Source organism: Oncorhynchus kisutch, linkage group LG9 (genome assembly GCF_002021735.2).
Source record: "Oncorhynchus kisutch isolate 150728-3 linkage group LG9, Okis_V2, whole genome shotgun sequence".
In the NCBI taxonomy this organism is placed as follows: domain Eukaryota; kingdom Metazoa; phylum Chordata; class Actinopteri; order Salmoniformes; family Salmonidae; genus Oncorhynchus; species Oncorhynchus kisutch.
Genome location: NC_034182.2, coordinates 45381601 through 45404926, shown reverse-complemented (window position 1 = coordinate 45404926; position 23326 = coordinate 45381601). Strand labels below are relative to the sequence as shown.

General features: G+C 43.0%; 1 protein-coding gene across 1 annotated transcript in view; it reads right to left on the bottom strand.

Annotated features, from left to right (window-relative positions):
* tfr2 (transferrin receptor 2) overlaps nucleotides 1–23326 on the bottom strand; it is a 71813-nt gene that overhangs the window by 22954 nt on the left and 25533 nt on the right. Inside the window, 6 exon segments of the mRNA XM_031832694.1 lie at nucleotides 107–189; nucleotides 840–959; nucleotides 4313–4494; nucleotides 4589–4728; nucleotides 9175–9417; nucleotides 13618–13729. Coding sequence (XP_031688554.1) covers nucleotides 107–189; nucleotides 840–959; nucleotides 4313–4494; nucleotides 4589–4728; nucleotides 9175–9417; nucleotides 13618–13729 — 880 coding nt within the window.

Here is a 23326-nt window from a genome sequence, read left to right as displayed (position 1 = left end):
ATGTGTAGCCAATGTGATTTATATGAGATGTATTCCTCTCTCTAGGGAGAGAGCCCTAACGAGGGGGATAGAGGTAGAGAAGAAGAGAGAGGGAGTCAGTACCAACCTCCAACCACTCTGTGGCACCAACGTTCCCAAAGTCTCCAGCGTCCCAACTGACAAACAACAGACTCCTCCTGGGGTAGAAACCTAGCACACACACACACACACGCACACACACGCACACACACATACACACACACACACACACACACACACACACACACACACACACACACACACACACATACACACGCACACACACACACACACACATTGTGTTTGTGTTATATTGTGGTTGTGTTGTGGTTATATTGTGGTTGTGTTGTGGTTGTGTTGTGGTTATATTGTGGTTGTGTTGTGGTTGTGTTGTGGTTATATTGTGGTTGTGTTGTGGTTATATTGTGGTTGTGTTGTGGTTATATTGTGGTTGTGTTATGGTTATATTGTGGTTGTGTTGTGGTTATATTGTGGTTATATTGTGGTTGTGTTGTGGTTATATTGTGGTTGTGTTGTGGTTATATTGTGGTTGTGTTATGGTTATATTGTGGTTGTGTTGTGGTTATATTGTGGTTATATTGTGGTTGTGTTGTGGTTATATTGTGGTTGTGTTGTGGTTGTGTTGTGGTTATATTGTGGTTGTGTTGTGGTTATATTGTGGTTGTGTTGTGGTTATATTGTGGTTGTGTTATGGTTATATTGTGGTTGTGTTGTGGTTGTGTTGTGGTTATATTGTGGTTGTGTTGTGGTTATATTGTGGTTGTGTTGTGGTTATATTGTGGTTGTGTTGTGGTTCGTACCGTTCTGCACCATGTTGCTGAATGTCCGAGCCAGCTCCAGTAGGATGGCTGTTCCAACCCCGGCCTTCACCGCCCCCGGCCCCCACGCATCTCTCTGGGCCCCCATTATAATGTACTGGTCTACAGGGGGGAGGAGGGGGAGAGAGATATAGGTAGGTATTAGGTCAGAATCTACAATGAGCTCCACATTGTACATAGTCCCCCCATTTTAGGGGACCAAAGTATTGGGACAAATTCTCTTGTATGTCAATTAAAGTGGTCAAACGTGTAGTAGTTGGTCCCGTATTCCTAGCAGAGATTACCTAATTTGAACGTGTAGTAGTTGGTCCCGTATTCCTAGCAGAGATGACCTAATTTGAACGTGTAGTAGTTGGTCCCATATTCCTAGCAGAGATTACCTCATTTGAACGTGTAGTAGTTGGTCCCGTATTCCTAGCAGAGATTACCTAATTTGAACGTGTAGTAGTTGGTCCCGTATTCCTAGCAGAGATTACCTAATTTGAACGTGTAGTAGTTGGTCCCGTATTCCTAGCAGAGATTACCTAATTTGAACGTGTAGTAGTTGGTCCCGTATTCCTAGCAGAGATTACCTAATTTGAACGTGTAGTAGTTGGTCCCGTATTCCTAGCAGAGATTACCTAATTTGAACGTGTAGTAGTTGGTCCCGTATTCCTAGCAGAGATTACCTCATTTGATTAGATTTGACCAATATAACTCAATGCTATATAATGTATTGTGTCATTTTGGAGTCATTTTAATTGTAAATAAGTAGAGAATATGTTTATAAACACTACATGAATGTGGATGCTACCATGATTAGGGATAATCCTGAAAGAATCATGAATAATGATGAGTGAGAAAGTTAGAGGCATAATTACCATACCCTCTACCCCTATCCCCTATCTCCTACCCTATACCCCTTACCCCCTATGCCCTATCTCCTACCCTCTACCCCTTATCTCCTACCCTCTACCCCCTATCTCCTACCCTATACCCCTTACCCCCTATGCCCTCTCCTACCCTCTACCCCTTATCTCCTACCCTCTACCCCCTATCCCTTATCTCCTACCCTCTACCCCCTATCTCCTACCCTATACCCCCTATCCCCTATCTCCTACCCTCTACCCCTTATCTCCTACCCTCTACCCCTTATCTCCTACCCTCTACCCCTTATCTCCTACCCTCTACCCCTTACCCCCTATCTCCTACCCTCTACCCCCTATCCCTATCCCAGGTGATATTCATTTACAACGTATCCACCCTTGGGTCATCAGACATCCTTATCCCAGGTGATATTACAACGTATCCACCCTTGGGTCATCAGGCATCCTTATCCCAGGTGATATTACAACATATCCACCCTTGGGTCATCAGGCATCCTTATCCCAGGTGGGGGTGGAAGGTCCTATATACAGGGGCAGTACTCAGTGATATCACTTCCTGAAACAAGAGGTAAAACATTTGTTTATAACAATGGGGTTTCTCCCTCTGCACCTGCCAATGTTAATCTATTGATCGATATTAGTAACCAGACAGGAAACAGTGCTAACGTTTTTCCCATCGATAACCCGAATGACAATGAACCTGACTCTCGCCCTGAGGACATGGACAAGGGGAATACATTTTTTTTTTTTTTTTTACCTTTATTTAACCAGGCAAGTCAGTTAAGAACATATTCTTATTTTCAATGACGGCCTGGGAACAATGGGTTAACTGCCTGTTCAGGGGCAGAACGACAGATTTGTACCTTGTCAGCTCGGGGGTTTGAACTCGCAACCTTCCGGTTACTAGTCCAACGCTCTAACCACTAGGCTACGCTGCACATTACATATTTTAAAAGCACATTTACATATTTTAAAAGCACATTTACATATTTAAAAAGCACATTTACATATTAAAAAAGCACATTTACATATTTTAAAAGCACATTTACATATTTTAAAAGCACATTTACATATTTTAAAAGCACATTTTTTACCACCCAAAAGAAATCCCTCTCTTGAAACAACTTCCCGCCTAGTTGAGAAAGATGTACATCATCTCCTGGTTTAGAATAAAGAAAACAAGGTATTCCACAATATGTCCAAAGCAGAGAAATAATCTCTTATGGAACTGAAAAATGAGTATCATTATAAAACCTGATGAGGTGCAACTAAATGCAGCAGACTATGAAAAGGAAACTTAGTGATGACGAATTTGACAAAAGACTCCCAAAAGGCCCCTTACTAATCATTTCAAGTCTCTGATCCCATGAATGAAGGGAAAATTACAAAGACCGATAATGAGTTTATCAAGGTTGAGTGCCCAACCACACCTGTCGCATATACACGCTCTACCCAAAACATTCACAAGAACATGCCACCACCCATACCAGGCAGGCCCACTGTGATCTCTGACAGACAATATCTCTACCTTTGTAGAGTATTTTGGGAAACCCTGGGCGATCTCCCTCCCCACGCATATTACAGATCTTTTTGTGAAATCTGTGGACCACGTACCTGAAAATTATATTCTCTATATCAGGCCAAACATAGAAATAGACAAACTAGACACACAACATAGAATTCCCACCCAGCTCACGTCCTGACCAACACTAAAACAAGGAAAACACACAAGAACTATGGTCAGAACGTGACAATTCTGTTTACTTTTGATGTCACCAGTCTATTTACTAACATCCGCCATCAAGGTGACCTAAAGGCCCTCAAGATTTCCCTCAATGAACGTCCCTCTGATGCTCTACCCAGCACCAATATGTATTGTGGACTTGGCGGAACTGGTTGTTCGTCGGCAAACATAAAAAATAGTGTTGGAGTCGTGCCTGGCCACAGTCATGAGTGAACAGGGAGTACAGTAAGGGACTGAGCACGCACCCCTGAGGGGCCCCCATGTTGAGGATCAGCATGGCAGAGGTGTTGTTACCTACCCTTACCACCTGGGGGCGGCCTGTCAGGAAGTCCAGGATCCAGTTGCAGAGGGAGGTGTTTAGTCCCAGGGTCCTTAGCTTAGTGATGAGCTTTGAGGACACTGTGGTGTTGAACACTGAGCTGTAGTCAATGAACAGCATTCTCACATTGGTGTTCCTTTTGTCCAGGTGGGAAAGGGCAGTGTGATTGTCAACACAGGGATCCTCTCGGCCTTAACGAGGCGTTTGACCTAAAACCGTTTTATATGGCTAAATTGTGTTTGTTTTCTATCCTACCTGTAAATTGTACTTATATTACTGTAAATATTGATCACATTCCCAGTGTATGTTCATATATTTGGATATATTGAATGGTAATATTGTGATACTATGTTACACATTTTGTTTAACCTCCTGTTTCAGGAAGTGATGTCATTATTATTCGTGATTCATTCGGGACTATCCATAATCATGGTACCATCCACATTAACGTACAATTTGACACTGTACCAATAGTTTTGGAGCTCACTCTACTCCCTCCCCTTCCTCCCGCTCTCCTTCCTCTCACCAGGTTCTATCCTTCCCTCCAGAGAAGAGAAGATGTTGTTCAGTAGAACAGGAGTCATGGTGTTATAGACCCCCATCCTGATCCTCCTGCCGTCTGCAGAGGTGAAGCCCCGCCCCAGGACACAACGGACGTATGGCAGCCGGCCCTGCCAACCGCGCGGGCACACTGGACCGGTCAACTGACTGGGGGAGGAAGGGGTGAGGTGGAGGGAGAAAGGGGTGAGGTGGAGGGAGAGAAGGAGACACCTGGGACACCAGATGGAAGGACGGGGCTTACCTGAGTAGCTTGGAGGCTACGTTGGCACTGATTGGCTGAGCAGGGATGACAGGCAGGCCAGAGGACTGTGTGGGCGGGAACTGGGTGTGGTTGAAGGAGGGGAAGCCAGGGGTGAAGGGGTCACCTGATCCCAGATGGACCTGTTGATTGGATGGGAGAGAGCTGTGAAGCTCTGTCACAATTGTTGGAGCACCCCAATATGATTAAGGTTTGAAGCTCACTCTGTCCTGGGGTGAAATGCCAACTTCCCCAGTATGGAAGTGAGTGCAAATGAGGTAAGATAAGGGAGTTAAGGCAATAAATAGGCCATGGTGGAGAAGTAATTACAATATAGCAATTAAAACACTGGAATGGAATATGTGTAGAAGATGAATGTGCAAGTAGAGATACTGGGGTGCAAAGGAGCAAGATAAATAAATAAATACAGTATGGGGATGAGGTAGGTAGATAGATGGGCTGTTAACAGATGGGCTATGTACAGGTGCAGTGATCTGTGAGCTGCTCTGACAGCTGGTGCTTGAAGCTAGTGAGGGAGATATGTGTCTCCAGTATCAGAGATTGCAGTTTGTTCCAGTCATTGGCAGCAGAGATTTGAAAGGAAAGACGACCGAAGGAGGAATTGGCTTTGGGGGTGAGCAGTGAGATATACCTGCTGGAGTGCGTGCTACGAGTGGGTGCTGCTATGGTGACCAGTGAGCTGAGAAAAGGCGGGGCTTTACCCAGCAGAGACTTGTAGATAACCTGTAGCCAGTGGGTTTGGTGACGAGTATGAAGAGAGGGCCAACCAACGAGAGCGTACAGGTCACAATGGCGGGTAGAGAATGGGGATTTGGAAACAGATGGCACTGTGATAGATTGCATCCAGTTTGTTGAGTAGAGTGTTGGATGCAATTTTATAGATGACATCACCGAAGTCAAGGATCGGTAGGATGGTCAGTTTTACAAGGGTATGTTTGGCAGCATGAGTGAAGGATGCTTTGTTGCGAAATAGGAAGACGATTCTAGATTTAACTTTGGATTGGAGATGTTTAATGTGAGTCTGGAAGGAGAGTTTACAGTCTACACAGACATCTAGGTATTTGTAGTTGTTCTGATATAGAGGTGTAACATACGTGTTCTGATATAGAGGTGTAACATACGTGTTCTGATATAGAGGTGTAACATACGTGTTCTGATATAGAGGTGTAACATACGTGTTCTGATATAGAGGTGTAACATACGTGTTCTGATATAGAGGTGTTACATACGTGTTCTGATATAGATGTGTAACATACGTGTTCTGATATAGAGGTGTAACATACGTGTTCTGATATAGAGGTGTAACATACGTGTTCTGATATAGAGGTGTAACATACGTGTTCTGATATAGATGTGTAACATACGTGTTCTGATATAGATGTGTGACATACGTGTTCTGATATAGAGGTGTAACATACGTGTTCTGATATAGATGTGTAACATACGTGTTCTGATATAGATGTGTAACATACGTGTTCTGATATAGATGTGTAACATACGTGTTCTGATATAGAGGTGTAACATACATGTTCTGATATAGAGGTGTAACATACGTGTTCTGATATAGATGTGTAACATACGTGTTCTGATATAGATGTGTAACATACGTGTTCTGATATAGATGTGTAACATACGTGTTCTGATATAGAGGTGTAACATACATGTTCTGATATAGAGGTGTAACATACGTGTTCTGATATAGAGGTGTAACATACGTGTTCTGATATAGAGGTGTAACATACATGTTCTGATATAGAGGTGTAACATACGTGTTCTGATATAGAGGTGTAACATACGTGTTCTGATATTGAGGTGTAACATACGTGTTCTGATATAGAGGTGTAACATACGTGTTCTGATATAGAGGTGTAACATACGTGTTCTGATATAGAGGTGTAACATACGTGTTCTGGTATAGAGGTGTATGTTCTGATATAGAGGTGTAACATACGTGTTCTGATATAGAGGTGTAACATACGTGTTCTGATATAGAGGTGTAACATACGTGTTCTGGTATAGAGGTGTATGTTCTGATATAGAGGTGTAACATACGTGTTCTGATATAGAGGTGTAACATACGTGTTCTGGTATAGAGGTGTATGTTCTGATATAGAGGTGTAACATACGTGTTCTGATATAGAGGTGTAACATACGTGTTCTGGTATAGAGGTGTATGTTCTGATATAGAGGTGTAACATACGTGTTCTGATATAGAGGTGTAACATACGTGTTCTGATATAGAGGTGTTACATACGTGTTCTGATATAGAGGTGTAACATACGTGTTCTGATATAGAGGTGTAACATACGTGTTCTGATATAGAGGTGTAACATACATGTTCTGATATAGAGGTGTAACATACGTGTTCTGATATAGAGGTGTAACATACGTGTTCTGATATAGAGGTGTAACATACGTGTTCTGATATAGAGGTGTAACATACGTGTTCTGATATAGAGGTGTAACATACGTGTTCTGGTATAGAGGTGTATGTTCTGATATAGAGGTGTAACATACGTGTTCTGATATAGAGGTGTAACATACGTGTTCTGATATAGAGGTGTAACATACGTGTTCTGATATAGAGGTGTTACATACGTGTTCTGATATAGATGTGTAACATACGTGTTCTGATATAGAGGTGTAACATACGTGTTCTGATATAGAGGTGTAACATACGTGTTCTGATATAGAGGTGTAACATACGTGTTCTGGTATAGAGGTGTATGTTCTGATATAGAGGTGTAACATACGTGTTCTGATATAGAGGTGTAACATACGTGTTCTGATATAGAGGTGTAACATACGTGTTCTGATATAGAGGTGTAACATACATGTTCTGATATAGAGGTGTAACATACGTGTTCTGATATAGAGATATAGAGGTGTAACATACGTGTTCTGATATAGAGGTGTAACATACGTGTTCTGATATAGAGGTGTAACATACGTGTTCTGATATAGAGGTGTAACATATGTGTTCTGATATAGAGATATAGAGGTGTATCATACGTGTTCTGATATAGAGGTGTAACATACGTGTTCTGATATAGAGGTGTAACATACGTGTTCTGGTATAGAGGTGTATGTTCTGATATAGATGTGTAACATACGTGTTCTGATATAGAGGTGTAACATACGTGTTCTGATATAGAGGTGTAACATATGTGTTCTGATATAGAGGTGTAACATACGTGTTCTGGTATAGAGGTGTAACATGCGTGTTCTGATATAGAGGTGTAACATACGTGTTCTGATATAGAGGTCTATGTTCTGATATAGAGGTGTAACAGACGTGTTCTGATATAGCGGTGTAACATACGTGTTCTGATATAGAGGTGTATGTTCTGATATAGAGGTGTAACATACGTGTTCTGATATAGAGGTGTAACATACGTGTTCTGGTATAGAGGTGTAACATGCGTGTTCTGATATAGAGGTGTAACATACGTGTTCTGATATAGAGGTCTATGTTCTGATATAGAGGTGTAACAGACGTGTTCTGATATAGCGGTGTAACATACGTGTTCTGATATAGAGGTGTATGTTCTGATATAGAGGTGTAACATACGTGTTCTGATATAGAGGTGTAACATACGTGTTCTGGTATAGAGGTGTATGTTCTGATATAGATGTGTAACATACGTGTTCTGATATAGAGGTGTAACATACGTGTTCTGATATAGAGGTGTAACATATGTGTTCTGATATAGAGGTGTAACATACGTGTTCTGGTATAGAGGTGTAACATGCGTGTTCTGATATAGAGGTGTAACATACGTGTTCTGATATAGAGGTCTATGTTCTGATATAGAGGTGTAACAGACGTGTTCTGATATAGCGGTGTAACATACGTGTTCTGATATAGAGGTGTATGTTCTGATATAGAGGTGTAACATACGTGTTCTGATATAGAGGTGTAACATACGTGTTCTGGTATAGAGGTGTAACATGCGTGTTCTGATATAGAGGTGTAACATACGTGTTCTGATATAGAGGTCTATGTTCTGATATAGAGGTGTAACAGACGTGTTCTGATATAGCGGTGTAACATACGTGTTCTGATATAGAGGTGTATGTTCTGATATAGAGGTGTAACATACGTGTTCTGATATAGCGGTGTAACATACGTGTTCTGATATAGAGGTGTATGTTCAGATATAGAGGTGTAACATACGTGTTCTGATATAGAAGTGTAACATACATGTTCTGATATAGATGTGTAACATACGTGTTCTGATATTGAGGTGTAACATACGTGTTCTGATATAGAGGTGTAACATACGTGTTCTGGTATAGAGGTGTAACATGCGTGTTCTGATATAGAGGTCTATGTTCTGATATAGAGGTGTAACATACGTGTTCTGATATAGAGGTGTAACATACGTGTTCTGATATAGAGGTGTAACATACGTGTTCTGGTATAGAGGTGTAACATGCGTGTTCTGATATAGAGGTGTAACATACGTGTTCTGATATAGAGGTCTATGTTCTGATATAGAGGTGTAACAGACGTGTTCTGATATAGCGGTGTAACATACGTGTTCTGATATAGAGGTGTAACATACGTGTTCTGATATAGCGGTGTAACTGTTCAGCCCCAGGCGTCGAGGGTCCTGAGGGATGTCAGCAGGATCTGGATAGATCAAGGCTCCGCCTGCTCCAGCCTTCTGAGCCAATAGCACCTTCTCAGCATAACTAACCCCGCCCCCCACACGCATCACTACAACGCAGCCAACCACAGACACTCCCGCAGACTGCAGCCAGTCAAAATCCTGCTGGCGGCCGTAATTTACATACACCACGCCCCCCTGTAGAGAGAGACATGAAGTCAGAGGTACAAAACACTACCCCACACATACACATATTCACACAAATATAAAAACACAGTCTTGTTTTACTAACCTTGTAGGGACACAATTGATTCCCATTCTAAATACTATTTTCCCTTTCAACTAAACCTAACCACAACCCCAAAACCTAACCCTAACTATAACCCCTAAACCTAACCCTAAACCTATCCATAAACCTAACCCTAACCATAACCCCTAAACCTAACCCTAAACCTAACCCCTAAACATAACCATAAACCTAACCCTAAACCTAACCCCTATCCTAACCATAAACCTAACCCCGAAACCTAACCGCTAAACAGTAAACCTAACCCTAAACCTAACCCCTAAACCTAACCATAAACCATAACCCCTAACCATAACCCCTAAACCTAACCCTAAACCTAACTCTTAAACCTAACCCCTAAACCTAACCTATAAACCTAACCATAAACCTAACCCCTAAACCTAACCCTAAACCATAAACCTAACCTCTAAACCTAACCATAAACCTAACACCTAAACCTAACCCATAAACCTAACCCCTAAACCTAACCCCTAAACCATAAACCTAACCATAACCCCTAAACCTAACCCCTAAACCTAACCCCTAAACCATAAACCTAACCCTAAACCTAACCCCTAAACCTAACCCCTAAACCTAACCCCTAAACCTAACCCCTAAACCTAACCCCTAAACCTAACCCATAAACCTAACCCATAAACCTAACCCATAAACCTAACCCCTAAACCTAACCTCTAAGCCTAACCCCTAAACCTAACCCCTAAACCTAACCCCTAAACCTAACCCCCAAACCATAAACCTAACCCCTAAACCTAACCCCTAAACCATAAACCTAACCCCTAAACCATAAACCTAACCCCTAAACCTAACCCCTAAACCTAACCCTAAACCTAACACATAAACCTAACCCATAAACCTAACCCCTAAACCTAACCCCTAAACCTAACCCATAAACCTAACCCCCAAACCTAACCCCTAAACCTAACCCCTAAACCTAACCTCTAAGCCTAACCCCTAAGCCTAACCATAAACCTAACCCCTAAACCTAACCCTAAACCATAAACCTAACCTCTAAACCTAACCATAAACCTAACACCTAAACCTAACCCCTAAACCATAAACCTAACCCTAACCATAACCCCTAAACCTAACCCATAAACCTAACCCCTAAACCTAACCCCTAAACCTAACCCCTAAACCTAACCCATAAACCTAACCCCTAAACCTAACCTCTAAGCCTAACCCCTAAACCTAACCCCTAAACCTAACCCCCAAACCATAAACCTAACCCCTAAACCTAACCCCTAAACCTAACCCCTAAACCATAAACCTAACCCCTAAACCATAAACCTAACCCCTAAACCTAACCCCTAAACCTAACCCTAAACCTAACACATAAACCTAACCCATAAACCTAACCCCTAAACCTAACCCCTAAACCTAACCCATAAACCTAACCCCCAAACCTAACCCCTAAACCTAACCCCTAAACCTAACCTCTAAGCCTAACCCCTAAGCCTAACCACTAAACCTAACCCCTAAACCTAACCCCTAAACCTAACCCATAAACCTAACCCCCAAACCATAAACCTAACCCCTAAACCTAATGCATAAACCTAACCCCTAAACCTAACCCCTAAACCTAAACCTAACCCCAAAACCATAAACCTAACCCCTAAACCTAACACCTAAACCTAGCCCCTAAACCTAACCCATAAACCTAACCCCTAAACCTAACCCATAAACCTAACCCATAAACCTAACCCCTAAACCTAACCTCTAAGCCTAACCCCTAAACCTAACCCCTAAACCTAACCCCCAAACCATAAACCTAACCCCTAAACCTAACCCCTAAACCATAAACCTAACCCCTAAACCATAAACCTAACCCCTAAACCTAACCCCTAAACCTAACCCTAAACCTAACACATAAACCTAACCCATAAACCTAACCCCTAAACCTAACCCCTAAACCTAACCCATAAACCTAACCCCCAAACCTAACCCCTAAACCTAACCCCTAAACCTAACCTCTAAGCCTAACCCCTAAGCCTAACCAATAAACCTAACCCCTAAACCTAACCCCTAAACCTAACCCCTAAACCATAAACCTAACCCCTAAACCTAACCCCTAAACCATAAACCTAACCCCTAAACCTAACCCCTAAACCTAATCCCTAAACCTAACCCTAAACCTAACCCCTAAACCTAACCCCTAAACCTAACCCATAAACCTAACCCATAAACCTAACCCCTAAACCTAACCCATAAACCTAACCCATAAACCTAACCCATAAACCTAACCCATAAACCTAACCCATAAACCTAACCCATAAACCTAACCCTAACCCCTAGAATAGTATTTATCCTTATGGTGACTGGCAAAATACATTGTAGAACAATAGTGAAGACATAAACTATGAAATAACAGACACGGAATCATGGAAAAATGTGTCAACACATATCAAAATATATTTGAGATTTTTCAAAGTAGCCATCCTTTGCCTTGATGACAGCTTGCACACTTCTTGGCATTCTCTCAACCAGCATCACCTGGAATGATTTCCCAACCGTCTTGAAGGAGTTCCCACATATGCTGAGCACCTCTTGGCTGCTTTTCCATCACTTTGAGGCCCAACTCATCCCAAACCATCTCAATTGGGTTGAGGTCAGATGACTGTGGAGGCCAGGTCATCTGATGCAGCATTCCATCACTCTCCTTGGTCAAATAGCCCTTACACAGCCTGGAGGTGTGTTGGGTCATTGTCCTGTTGAAAAACAAATGATAGTCCCACTAAAAGCAAACCAGATGGGATGGTGTATTGCTGCAGAATGCTGTGGTAGCCATGCTGGTTAAGTGTGCCTTGAACTATAAATAAATCACAGAGAGTGTCACCAGCAAAGCACCCCCACACCATCACACCTCCTCTTCCATGCTTCACGGTGGGAACCACACATACAGAGATCATCCGTTAACCTACTCTGCATTTCACAGCCATGGGCTGATCAGACCAAAGGACAGCTTTACCATGCTTGGGCTTCTTGGCCCAAACAAGTCTCTTCTTATTATTGGTTTCCTTGCAGCAATTCATTCGACCATGAAGGCCTGATTCACGCAGTCTCCTCTGAACAGTTGATATTGAGATGTGTCTGTTACTTGAAGTCTGTGAAAAATTTATTTGGGCTACAATTTCTGAGGCTGGTAACTCTAATGAACTTCTCCTCTGCAGCAGAGGTAACTCTGGGTCTTCCTTTCCTGTGGCGGTCCTCATGAGAGCCAGTTAACTGTAATGAACTTATCCTCTGCAGCAGAGGTAACTCTGGGTCTTCCTTTTCTGTGGCGGTTCTCACGAGAGCAAGTTTCACCATAGCTCTTGATGGGTTTTGCGACTGCACTTGAAGAAACTTTCAAAGGTCTTAACATTTTCTAGATTGACTGACCTTCATGTCTTTCTTTTTGCTTATTTGAGCTGTTCTTGCCTGAATATGGTATTTTACCAAATAGGCCCTTCTTCTGTATACCACCCATGCCTTTGTAACAGATGTGAAACGGCTAGCTTAGTTAGCGGTGCGCGCTAAATAGCGTTTCAATCGGTGACGTCACTTGCTCTGAGACCTTGAAGTAGTTGTTCCCCTTGCTCTGCAAGGGCCGCGGCTTTTGTGGAGCGATGGGTAACGATGCTTCGAGGGTGACTGTTGTTGATGTGTGCAGAGGGTCCCTGGTTCGCGCCCGGGTATGGGCGAGGGGACGGTCTAAAGTTATACTGTTACACCTTGTCACAACACTACTGATTGGCTCAAACGCATAAAGAAGGAAAGAAATTCCCCAAATTAATTTTAACAAGACAAACCTGTTAATTTAAATGCATTCCATGTGACTACCTCGTGAAGCTGGTTGAGAAAATACCAACCGTGTGCAAAGCTGTCATCAAGGCAAAGGGTGGCTACTTTGAAGAATCTCAAATACAACATATATTTAGATTAGTTTAACACTTTTTTGGTTACTACATGATTCCATATGTGTTATTTCATAGTGCTGATGTCTTCATATTATATTACAATGTAGAAAATAGTGAAAATAAAGAAAACCCTGGTGTGTCCAAACTTTTAACTGGTACTGTATGTAGTACATTTAAACACTGTGTCTGTGTTACCGTGGCGGTGCCAGTGGCGCTGTAGGCACAGTAGGAGTCTGGATCTTCCAGAGGAATCTCCTCCAACACCTCCCCCTGTAAATCCACCATCCATAGAGAGTTCCTCTGGATCCTACACACACACACAGACACACACACACAGACACACACACACACACACACACACACACACACACACACACACACACACACACACACACACACACACACACACACACACACACACACACACACACACACACACACACACACACACACACTCTGTTTTTAGTATTTAAGTTTCATTTATTAACTAGGCCGTTAATTACAAATTCTTATTTACAATGACGGCCTACTTGTAAAGACCCCCCGGTTCAAACCCTCCCCTAACCCGGACGACACTGGGCCAATTGTGCGATCATGGCCAGTTGTAATACAGCCAGGAATCGAACCAGGGTCTGTAGTGACGTCTCTAGCACCGTGATGCAGCGCATTAGACGACTACTCGGGAGGCTCTACTATACAATACACACATTATACTCTACACACACTGTACTTATGCTCTATACACTACATACACATTATACTCTACACACATTATACACTACAGTGGCTTGCGAAAGTATTCACCCCCCTTGGCATTTTTCCTATTTTGTTGCCTGGAATTAAAATAGATTTTGGGGGGGGGTTGTATCCCACCGTCTTATGCAGTCTGGTTTTAGAGCCGGTCACGGGTGCACCTCAGCCACGCTCAAGGTACTAAACGATATCATAACCACCATCGATAAAACACATTACTGTGCAGTTGTCTTCATCGACCTGGCCAAGGCTTTCGACTCTGTCAATCCACACATCCTTATCAGCAGACTCAACAGCATTGGTTTCTCAAATGATTGCCTCATCTGGTTCACCAACTACTTCTCAGATAGAGTTCAGTGTGTCAAATCGGAGGGCCTGTTGTCCAGACCTCTGGCAGTCTCTATGGGGGTGCCACAGGGTTCAACTCTCGGGCCGACTCTTTTCTCTGTAAATATCAATGATGTCGCTCTTGCTGCTCGTGATTCTGTGATCCACCTCTACTCAGACAACACTGTCGTGACATTGTATTAGTTAATGTGTTATGCCAGCAGGTCGGAGGCGCCGACAGAGATGGCCGCCTCGCTTCGCGTTCCTAGGAAACTATGCAGTTTTTAGTTTTTTTTACGTGTTATTTCTTACATTAGTACCCCAGGTCATCTTAGGTTTCATTACATACAGTCGAGAAGAACTACTGAATATAAGATCAGCGTCAACTCACCATCAGTACGACCAAGAATATGTTTTTCGCGACGCGGATCCTGTGTTCTGCCTTACAAACAGGACAACGGAGTGGATTCCATGCAGCGACCCAAAAAAAACGACTCCGAAAGAGAGGGAAACGAGGCGGTCTTCTGGTCAGACTCCGGAGACGGGCACACCGTGCACCACTCCCTAGCATTCTTCTTGCCAATGTCCAGTCTCTTGACAACAAGGTTGATGAAATCTGAGCAAGGGTAGCATTCCAGAGGGACATCAGAGACTGTAACGTTCTCTGCTTCACGGAAACATGGCTCACCGGAGAGACGCTATCCGAAGCGGTGCAGCCAACGGGTTTCTCCATGCATCGCGCCGACAGAAACAAACATCTTTCTGGTAAGAAGAGGGGCGGGGGCGTATGCCTTATGGTCAACGTGACATGGTGTGATGAAAGAAACATACAGGAACTCAAATCCTTCTGTTCACCTGATTTAGAATTCCTCACAATCAAATATAGACCGCATTATCTACCAAGAGAATTCTCTTCGATTATAATCACAGCCGTATATATCCCCCCCCAAGCAGACACATCGATGGCTCTGAACGAACTTTATTTAACTCTCTGCAAACTGGAAACGATTTATCCGGAGGCTGCATTCATTGTAGCTGGGGATTTTAACAAGGCTAATCTGAAAACAAGACTCCCTAAATTTTATCAGCATATCGATTGCGCAACCAGGGGTGGAAAGACCTTGGATCATTGTTACTCTAACTTCCGCGACGCATATAAGGCCCTGCCCCGCCCCCCTTTCGGAAAAGCTGACCACGACTCCATTTTGTTGATCCCTGCCTACAGACAGAAACTAAAACAAGAGGCTCCCACGCTGAGGTCTGTCCAACGCTGGTCCGACCAAGCTGACTCCACACTCCAAGACTGCTTCCATCACGTGGATTGGGAGATGTTTCGTATTGCGTCAGATAACAACATTGACGAATACGCTGATTCAGTGTGCGAGTTCATTAGAACGTGCGTTGAAGATGTCGTTCCCATAGCAACGATTAAAACATTCCCTAACCAGAAACCGTGGATTGATGGCAGCATTCGTGTGAAACTGAAAGCGCGAACCACTGCTTTTAATCAGGGCAAGGTGTCTGGTAACATGACCGAATACAAACAGTGCAGCTATTCCCTCCGCAAGGCTATCAAACAAGCTAAGTGCCAGTACAGAGACAAAGTAGAATCTCAATTCAACGGCTCAGACACAAGAGGCATGTGCAGGGTCTACAGTCAATCACGGACTACAGGAAGAAATCCAGCCCAGTCACGGACCAGGATGTCTTGCTCCCAGGCAGACTAAATAACTTTTTTGCCCGCTTTGAGGACAATACAGTGCCACTGACACGGCCTGCAACGAAAACATGCGGTCTCTCTTTCACTGCAGCCGAGGTGAGTAAGACATTTAAACGTGTTAACCCTCGCAAGGCTGCAGGCCCAGACGGCATCCCCAGCCGCGCCCTCAGAGCATGCGCAGACCAGCTGGCCGGTGTGTTTACGGACATATTCAATCAATCCCTATACCAGTCTGCTGTTCCCACATGCTTCAAGAGGGCCACCATTGTTCCTGTTCCCAAGAAAGCTAAGGTAACTGAGCTAAACGACTACCGCCCCGTAGCACTCACATCCGTCATCATGAAGTGCTTTGAGAGACTAGTCAAGGACCATATCACCTCCACCCTACCTGACACCCTAGACCCACTCCAATTTGCTTACCACCCAAATAGGTCCACAGCCGATGCAATCTCAACCACACTGCACACTGCCCTAACCCATCTGGTCAAGAGGAATACCTATGTGAGAATGCTGTTCATCGACTACAGCTCGGCATTCAACACCATAGTACCCTCCAAGCTCGTCATCAAGCTCGAGACCCTGGATCTCGACCCCGCCCTGTGCAACTGGGTACTGGACTTCCTGACGGGCCGCCCCCAGGTGGTGAGGGTAGGCAACAACATCTCCTCCCCGCTGATCCTCAACACTGGGGCCCCACAAGGGTGCGTTCTGAGCCCTCTCCTGTACTCCCTGTTCACCCACGACTGTGTGGCCACGCACGCCTCCAACTCAATCATCAAGTTTGCGGACGACACAACAGTGGTAGGCTTGATTACCAACAACGACGAGACGGCCTACAGGGAGGAGGTGAGGGCCCTCGGAGTGTGGTGTCAGGAAAATAACCTCACACTCAACGTCAACAAAACTAAGGAGATGATTGTGGACTTCAGGAAACAGCAGAGGGAACACCCCCCTATCCACATCGATGGAACAGTAGTGGAGAGGGTAGCAAGTTTTAAGTTCCTCGGCATACACATCACAGACAAACTGAATTGGTCCACTCACACAGACAGCATCGTGAAGAAGGCGCAGCAGCGCCTCTTCAACCTCAGGAGGCTGAAGAAATTTGGCTTGTCACCAAAAGCACTCACAAACTTCTACAGATGCACAATCGAGAGCATCCTGGCGGGCTGTATCACCGCCTGGTATGGCAACTAAACCGCCCTCAACCATAAGGCTCTCCAGAGGGTAGTGAGGTCTGCACAACGCATAACCGGGGGCAAACTACCTGCCCTCCAGGACACCTACACCACCCGATGGTACAGGAAGGCCATAAAGATCATCAAGGACATCAACCACCCAAGCCACTGCCTGTTCACCCCGCTGTCATCCAGAAGGCGAGCTCAGTACAGGTGCATCAAAGCTGGGACCGAGAGACTGAAAAACAGCTTCTATCTCAAGGCCATCAGACTGTTAAACAGCCACCACTAACATTGAATGGCTGCTGCCAACACACTGTCAATGACACTGACTCAACTCCAGCCACTTTAATAATGGGAATTGATGGGAAATTATGTAAATATATCACTAGCCACTTTAAACAATGCTACCTTATATAATGTTACTTACCCTACATTATTCATCTCCTATGCATACGTATATACTGTACTCTATATCATCGACTGCATCCTTATGTAATACATGTATCCCTAGCCACTTTAACTATGCCACTTTGTTTACATACTCATCTCATATGTATATACTGTACTCGATATCATCTACTGTATCTTGCCTATGCTGCTCTGTACCATCACTCATTCATATATCCTTATGTACATATTCTTTATCCCCTTGTGTATAAGACAGTAGTTTTTTGGAATTGTTAGTTAGATTACTTGTTCGTTATTACTGCATTGTCGGAACTAGAAGCACAAGCATTTCGCTACACTCGCATTAACATCTGCTAACCATGTGTATGTGACAAATAACATTTGATTTGATTTGATTTGACTGTTGCTCATCGAATGATTAAAGTTTCAAATTGCGTGATTAACTGAATCAAGCTATTATTAACTCATTATCCTGGGGCACCATGGGAAAACTCGTTTTTATTAAGTTTCTATTTCCCAAATTAACTCAAAGAATATCAGAATATCGATTTTACAACAGCCGCTAATTAACCAGTTACCTCTACCCATCTCGTTCTGAACGTCATATACAGTGCCTTGCGAAAGTATTCGGCCCCCTTGAACTTTGCGACCTTTTGCCACATTTCAGGCTTCAAACATAAAGATATAAAACTGTATTTTTTTATGAAGAATCAACAACAAGTGGGACACAATCATGAAGTGGAACGACATTTATTGGATATTTCAAACTTTTTTAACAAATCAAAAACTGAAAAATTGGGCGTGCAAAATTATTCAGCCCCTTTACTTTCAGTGCAGCAAACTCTCTCCAGAAGTTCAGTGAGGATCTCTGAATGATCCAATGTTGACCTAAATGACTAATGATGATAAATACAATCCACCTGTGTGTAATCAAGTCTCCGTATAAATGCACCTGCACTGTGATAGTCTCAGAGGTCCGTTAAAAGCGCAGAGAGCATCATGAAGAACAAGGAACACACCAGGCAGGTCCGAGATACTGTTGTGAAGAAGTTTAAAGCCGGATTTGGATACAAAAAGATTTCCCAAGCTTTAAACATCCCAAGGAGCACTGTGCAAGCGATAATATTGAAATTGAAGGAGTATCAGACCACTGCAAATCTACCAAGACCTGGCCGTCCCTCTAAACTTTCAGCTCATACAAGGAGAAGACTGATCAGAGATGCAGCCAAGAGGCCCATGATCACTCTGGATGAACTGCAGAGATCTACAGCTGAGGTGGGAGACTCTGTCCATAGGACAACAATCAGTCGTATATTGCACAAATCTGGCCTTTATGGAAGAGTGGCAAGAAGAAAGCCATTTCTTAAAGATATCCATAAAAAGTGTTGTTTAAAGTTTGCCACAAGCCACCTGGGAGACACACCAAACATGTGGAAGAAGGTGCTCTGGTCAGATGAAACCAAAATTGAACTTTTTGGCAACAATGCAAAACGTTATGTTTGGCGTAAAAGCAACACAGCTCATCACCCTGAACACACCATCCCCACTGTCAAACATGGTGGTGGCAGCATCATGGTTTGGGCCTGCTTTTCTTCAGCTGGGACAGGGAAGATGGTTAAAATTGATGGGGAGATGGATGGAGCCAAATACAGGACCATTCTGGAAGAAAACCTGATGGAGTCTGCAAAAGACCTGAGACTGGGACGGAGATTTGTCTTCCAACAAGACAATGATCCAAAACATAAAGCAAAATCTACAATGGAATGGTTCAAAAATAAACATTTCCAGGTGTTAGAATGACCAAGTCAAAGTCCAGACCTGAATCGAATCGAGAATCTGTGGAAAGAACTGAAAACTGCTGTTCACAAATGCTCTCCATCCAAAATCACTGAGATCGAGCTGTTTTGCAAGGAGGAATGGGAAAAAATTTCAGTCTCTCGATGTGCAAAACTGATAGAGACATACCCCAAGCGACTTACAGCTGTAATCGCAGCAAAAGGTGGCGCTACAAAGTATTAACTTAAGGGGGCTGAATAATTTCGCACGCCCAATTTTTCAGTTTTTGATTTGTTAAACAAGTTTGAAATATCCAATAAATGTCGTTCCACTTCATGATTGTGTCCCACTTGTTGTTGATTCTTCACAAAAAAATACAGTTTTATATCTTTATGTTTGAAGCCTGAAATGTGGCAAAACGTCGCAAAGTTCAAGGGGGCCGAATACTTTCGCAAGGCACTGTAGCCCGTGAATCTGCACGGACCCGGGTCTCACCAATGGGTTTGTACCACACCAATCATAGTTGAATATTTATTTTCTAAAAAGCAAAAATGATGATAAAAGACACACACATTATTATTATTATTATTACAGGCTATTGATTAGAACTTAGTATAACGGGCCAACACACATACATTTTCATATTCCTTCTATCGTCATGACGACCATTGTGGCTGACGGAGACCATTGTTCCAAAGTCCCTTTATTTCATGTTTAATGTTCTGAGGCTGGTTCTTCTTTGGACACTGTGCTAACAAACCTTCAAATCCATACAACACTCATTCCGTGGCCTCCAACTGCTAGTAAAACTAAGTGCATGCTCTTCAACCAATTCAACTACTCTGGATGGTTCTGACCTAGAATATGTGGACAACTACAAATACCTAGGTGTCTGGTTCGACTGTAAACTCTTCTTCCAGACTCACATTAAGCATCTCCAATCCAAAATTAAATCTAGAATTGTCTTCCTATTTCGCAACAAAGCCTCCTTCACTCATGCTGCCAAACATACCCCCGTAAAACTGACTATCCCACCAATCCTTGACTTCGGTGATGTCATTTACAAAATAGCCCCCAACATTCTACTCAGCAAACTGGATCGTTTTGTCACCAAAGCCCCATAAACTACCCACCATTGCGACCTGTACGCTCTTGTTGGCTGGTCCTCACTACATATTCTTTGCCAAACCCACTGGCTCCAGGTCATCTATAAGTCTCTGCTAGGTAAAGCTCCGCCTTATCTCAGCTCACTGGTCACCATAGCAACACCCACCCGTAGCACGCGCTCCAGCAGGTATACCTCACTGGTCACCCCCAAAGCCAATTCTTCCTTTTGGACGCCTTTCCTTCCAGTTCTCTGCTGCCAATGATTGGAACGAACTGCAAAAATCTCTGAAGCTGGAGTCTTATATCTCCCTCTCTAACTTTAAGCATCAGCTGTCTGAGCAGCTTACCGATCACTGTACCTGTACACAAACAATCTGTAAATTGCACCCCAGCTACGTCATTCCCATATTGTTACTTACCCTCTTGCTCTTTTGCAAGACAGTATCTCTACCTGCACATCATCATCTGCACATCTATCACTCCAGTGTTAATGCTAAATTGTAATTATTTCGCCTCTATGACCTATTTATTGCCTTACCTCCCTGCTCTTCTACATTTGCCCACACTGTATATAGATTTTTCAAAATAAAATTATATTGTGTTATTGACTTTTTGTTTATTGTTTATCCCATGTGTAACTCTGTTGTTGTTTGTGTCGCGCTGCTTTATCTTGGCCAGGTCGCAGTTGTATTTGAGAACTTCTCAAATGGCCTACATGGTTAAATAAATACATTTGAGCCACCTTTTGCAGCAATTATAGCTGCATGTCTCTTGGGGTATGTCTCTATGAGCTTGGCACATCTAGACACTGGGATTTTTGACCATTCTTCAAGACAAAAACTGCTCCAGCTCTTTCAAGTTGGACGGATTCCGCTGGTGTACAGCAATCTGTGTACAGTCGTACCACAGATGCTCAATTGGATTGAGGTCTGGGCTTTGACTAGGCCATTCAAAGACATTTAAATGTTTCCCCTTAAACCACTTGAGTGTTTCTTCAGCAGTATGCTCAGGGTCATTGTCCTGCTGGAAGATGAACCTCCGTCCCAGTCTCAAATCTCTGGAAGACTGAAACAGGTTTCCCTCAAGAATTTCCTCACTATACACACTACACACACGATACACACTACACACACTATACACTACACACACTATACACTACACACACAATATACACTACACACACTACACACACTACACACACTATACACTACACACACTACACACACTATACACTACACACACTATACACTACACACACACTATACACTACACACGCTATACACTACACACACTATACACTACACACACTACACACACTATACACTACACACACTATACATTACACACACTATACACTACACACACTACACACACTATACACTACACACACTATACACTACACACACACTATACACTACACACACTATACACTACACACTACACACACTACACACACTATACACTACACACACTACACACTACACACACTATACACTACACACACTATACACTACACACACTACACACACTACACACTACACACTACACACACTATACACTACACACACTATACACTACACACAACACACACTATACACTACACACACTACACACACTATACACTACACACACTATACACTACACACTACACACACTACACACACTATACATTACACACACTATACACTACACACACTATACACTACACACACTATACACTACACACACACTATACACTACACACACTATACACTACACACACTATACACTACACACACTATACACTACACACACTATACACTACACACACTATACACTACACACTACTCACACTATACACTACACACACTACACACTACACACACTATACACTACACACACTACACACACTATACACTACACACTACACACACTATACACTACACACACTACACACACTACACACACTATACACTACACACACTATACACTACACACACTATACACTACACACACTACACACTACACACACTACACGCACTATACATTACACGCACTATACACTACACACACTATACACTACACACACTATACACTACACACACTATACACTACACACACTATACACTACACACTATACACTATACACACTACACACTATACACTACACACACTATACACTACACACACTATACACTACACACACGATACACTACACACACGATACACTACACACACTATACACTACACACACTATACACTACACACACTATACACACTACACACTAGATACACACTATACACGATACACACTATACACTACACACACTATACACTATACACACTATACACTACACACACGATACACTACACACACTATACACTACACACACTATACACTACACACACTATACACTACACACACTATACACTACACACACGATACACTATACACTACACACACGATACACTACACACACTATACACTACACACACTATACACTACACACACTATACACGATACACACTATACACTACACACACGATACACACTATACACTACACACACTATACACTATACACACGATACACTACACACACGATACACTACACACACTATACACTACACACACTATACACTACACACACTATA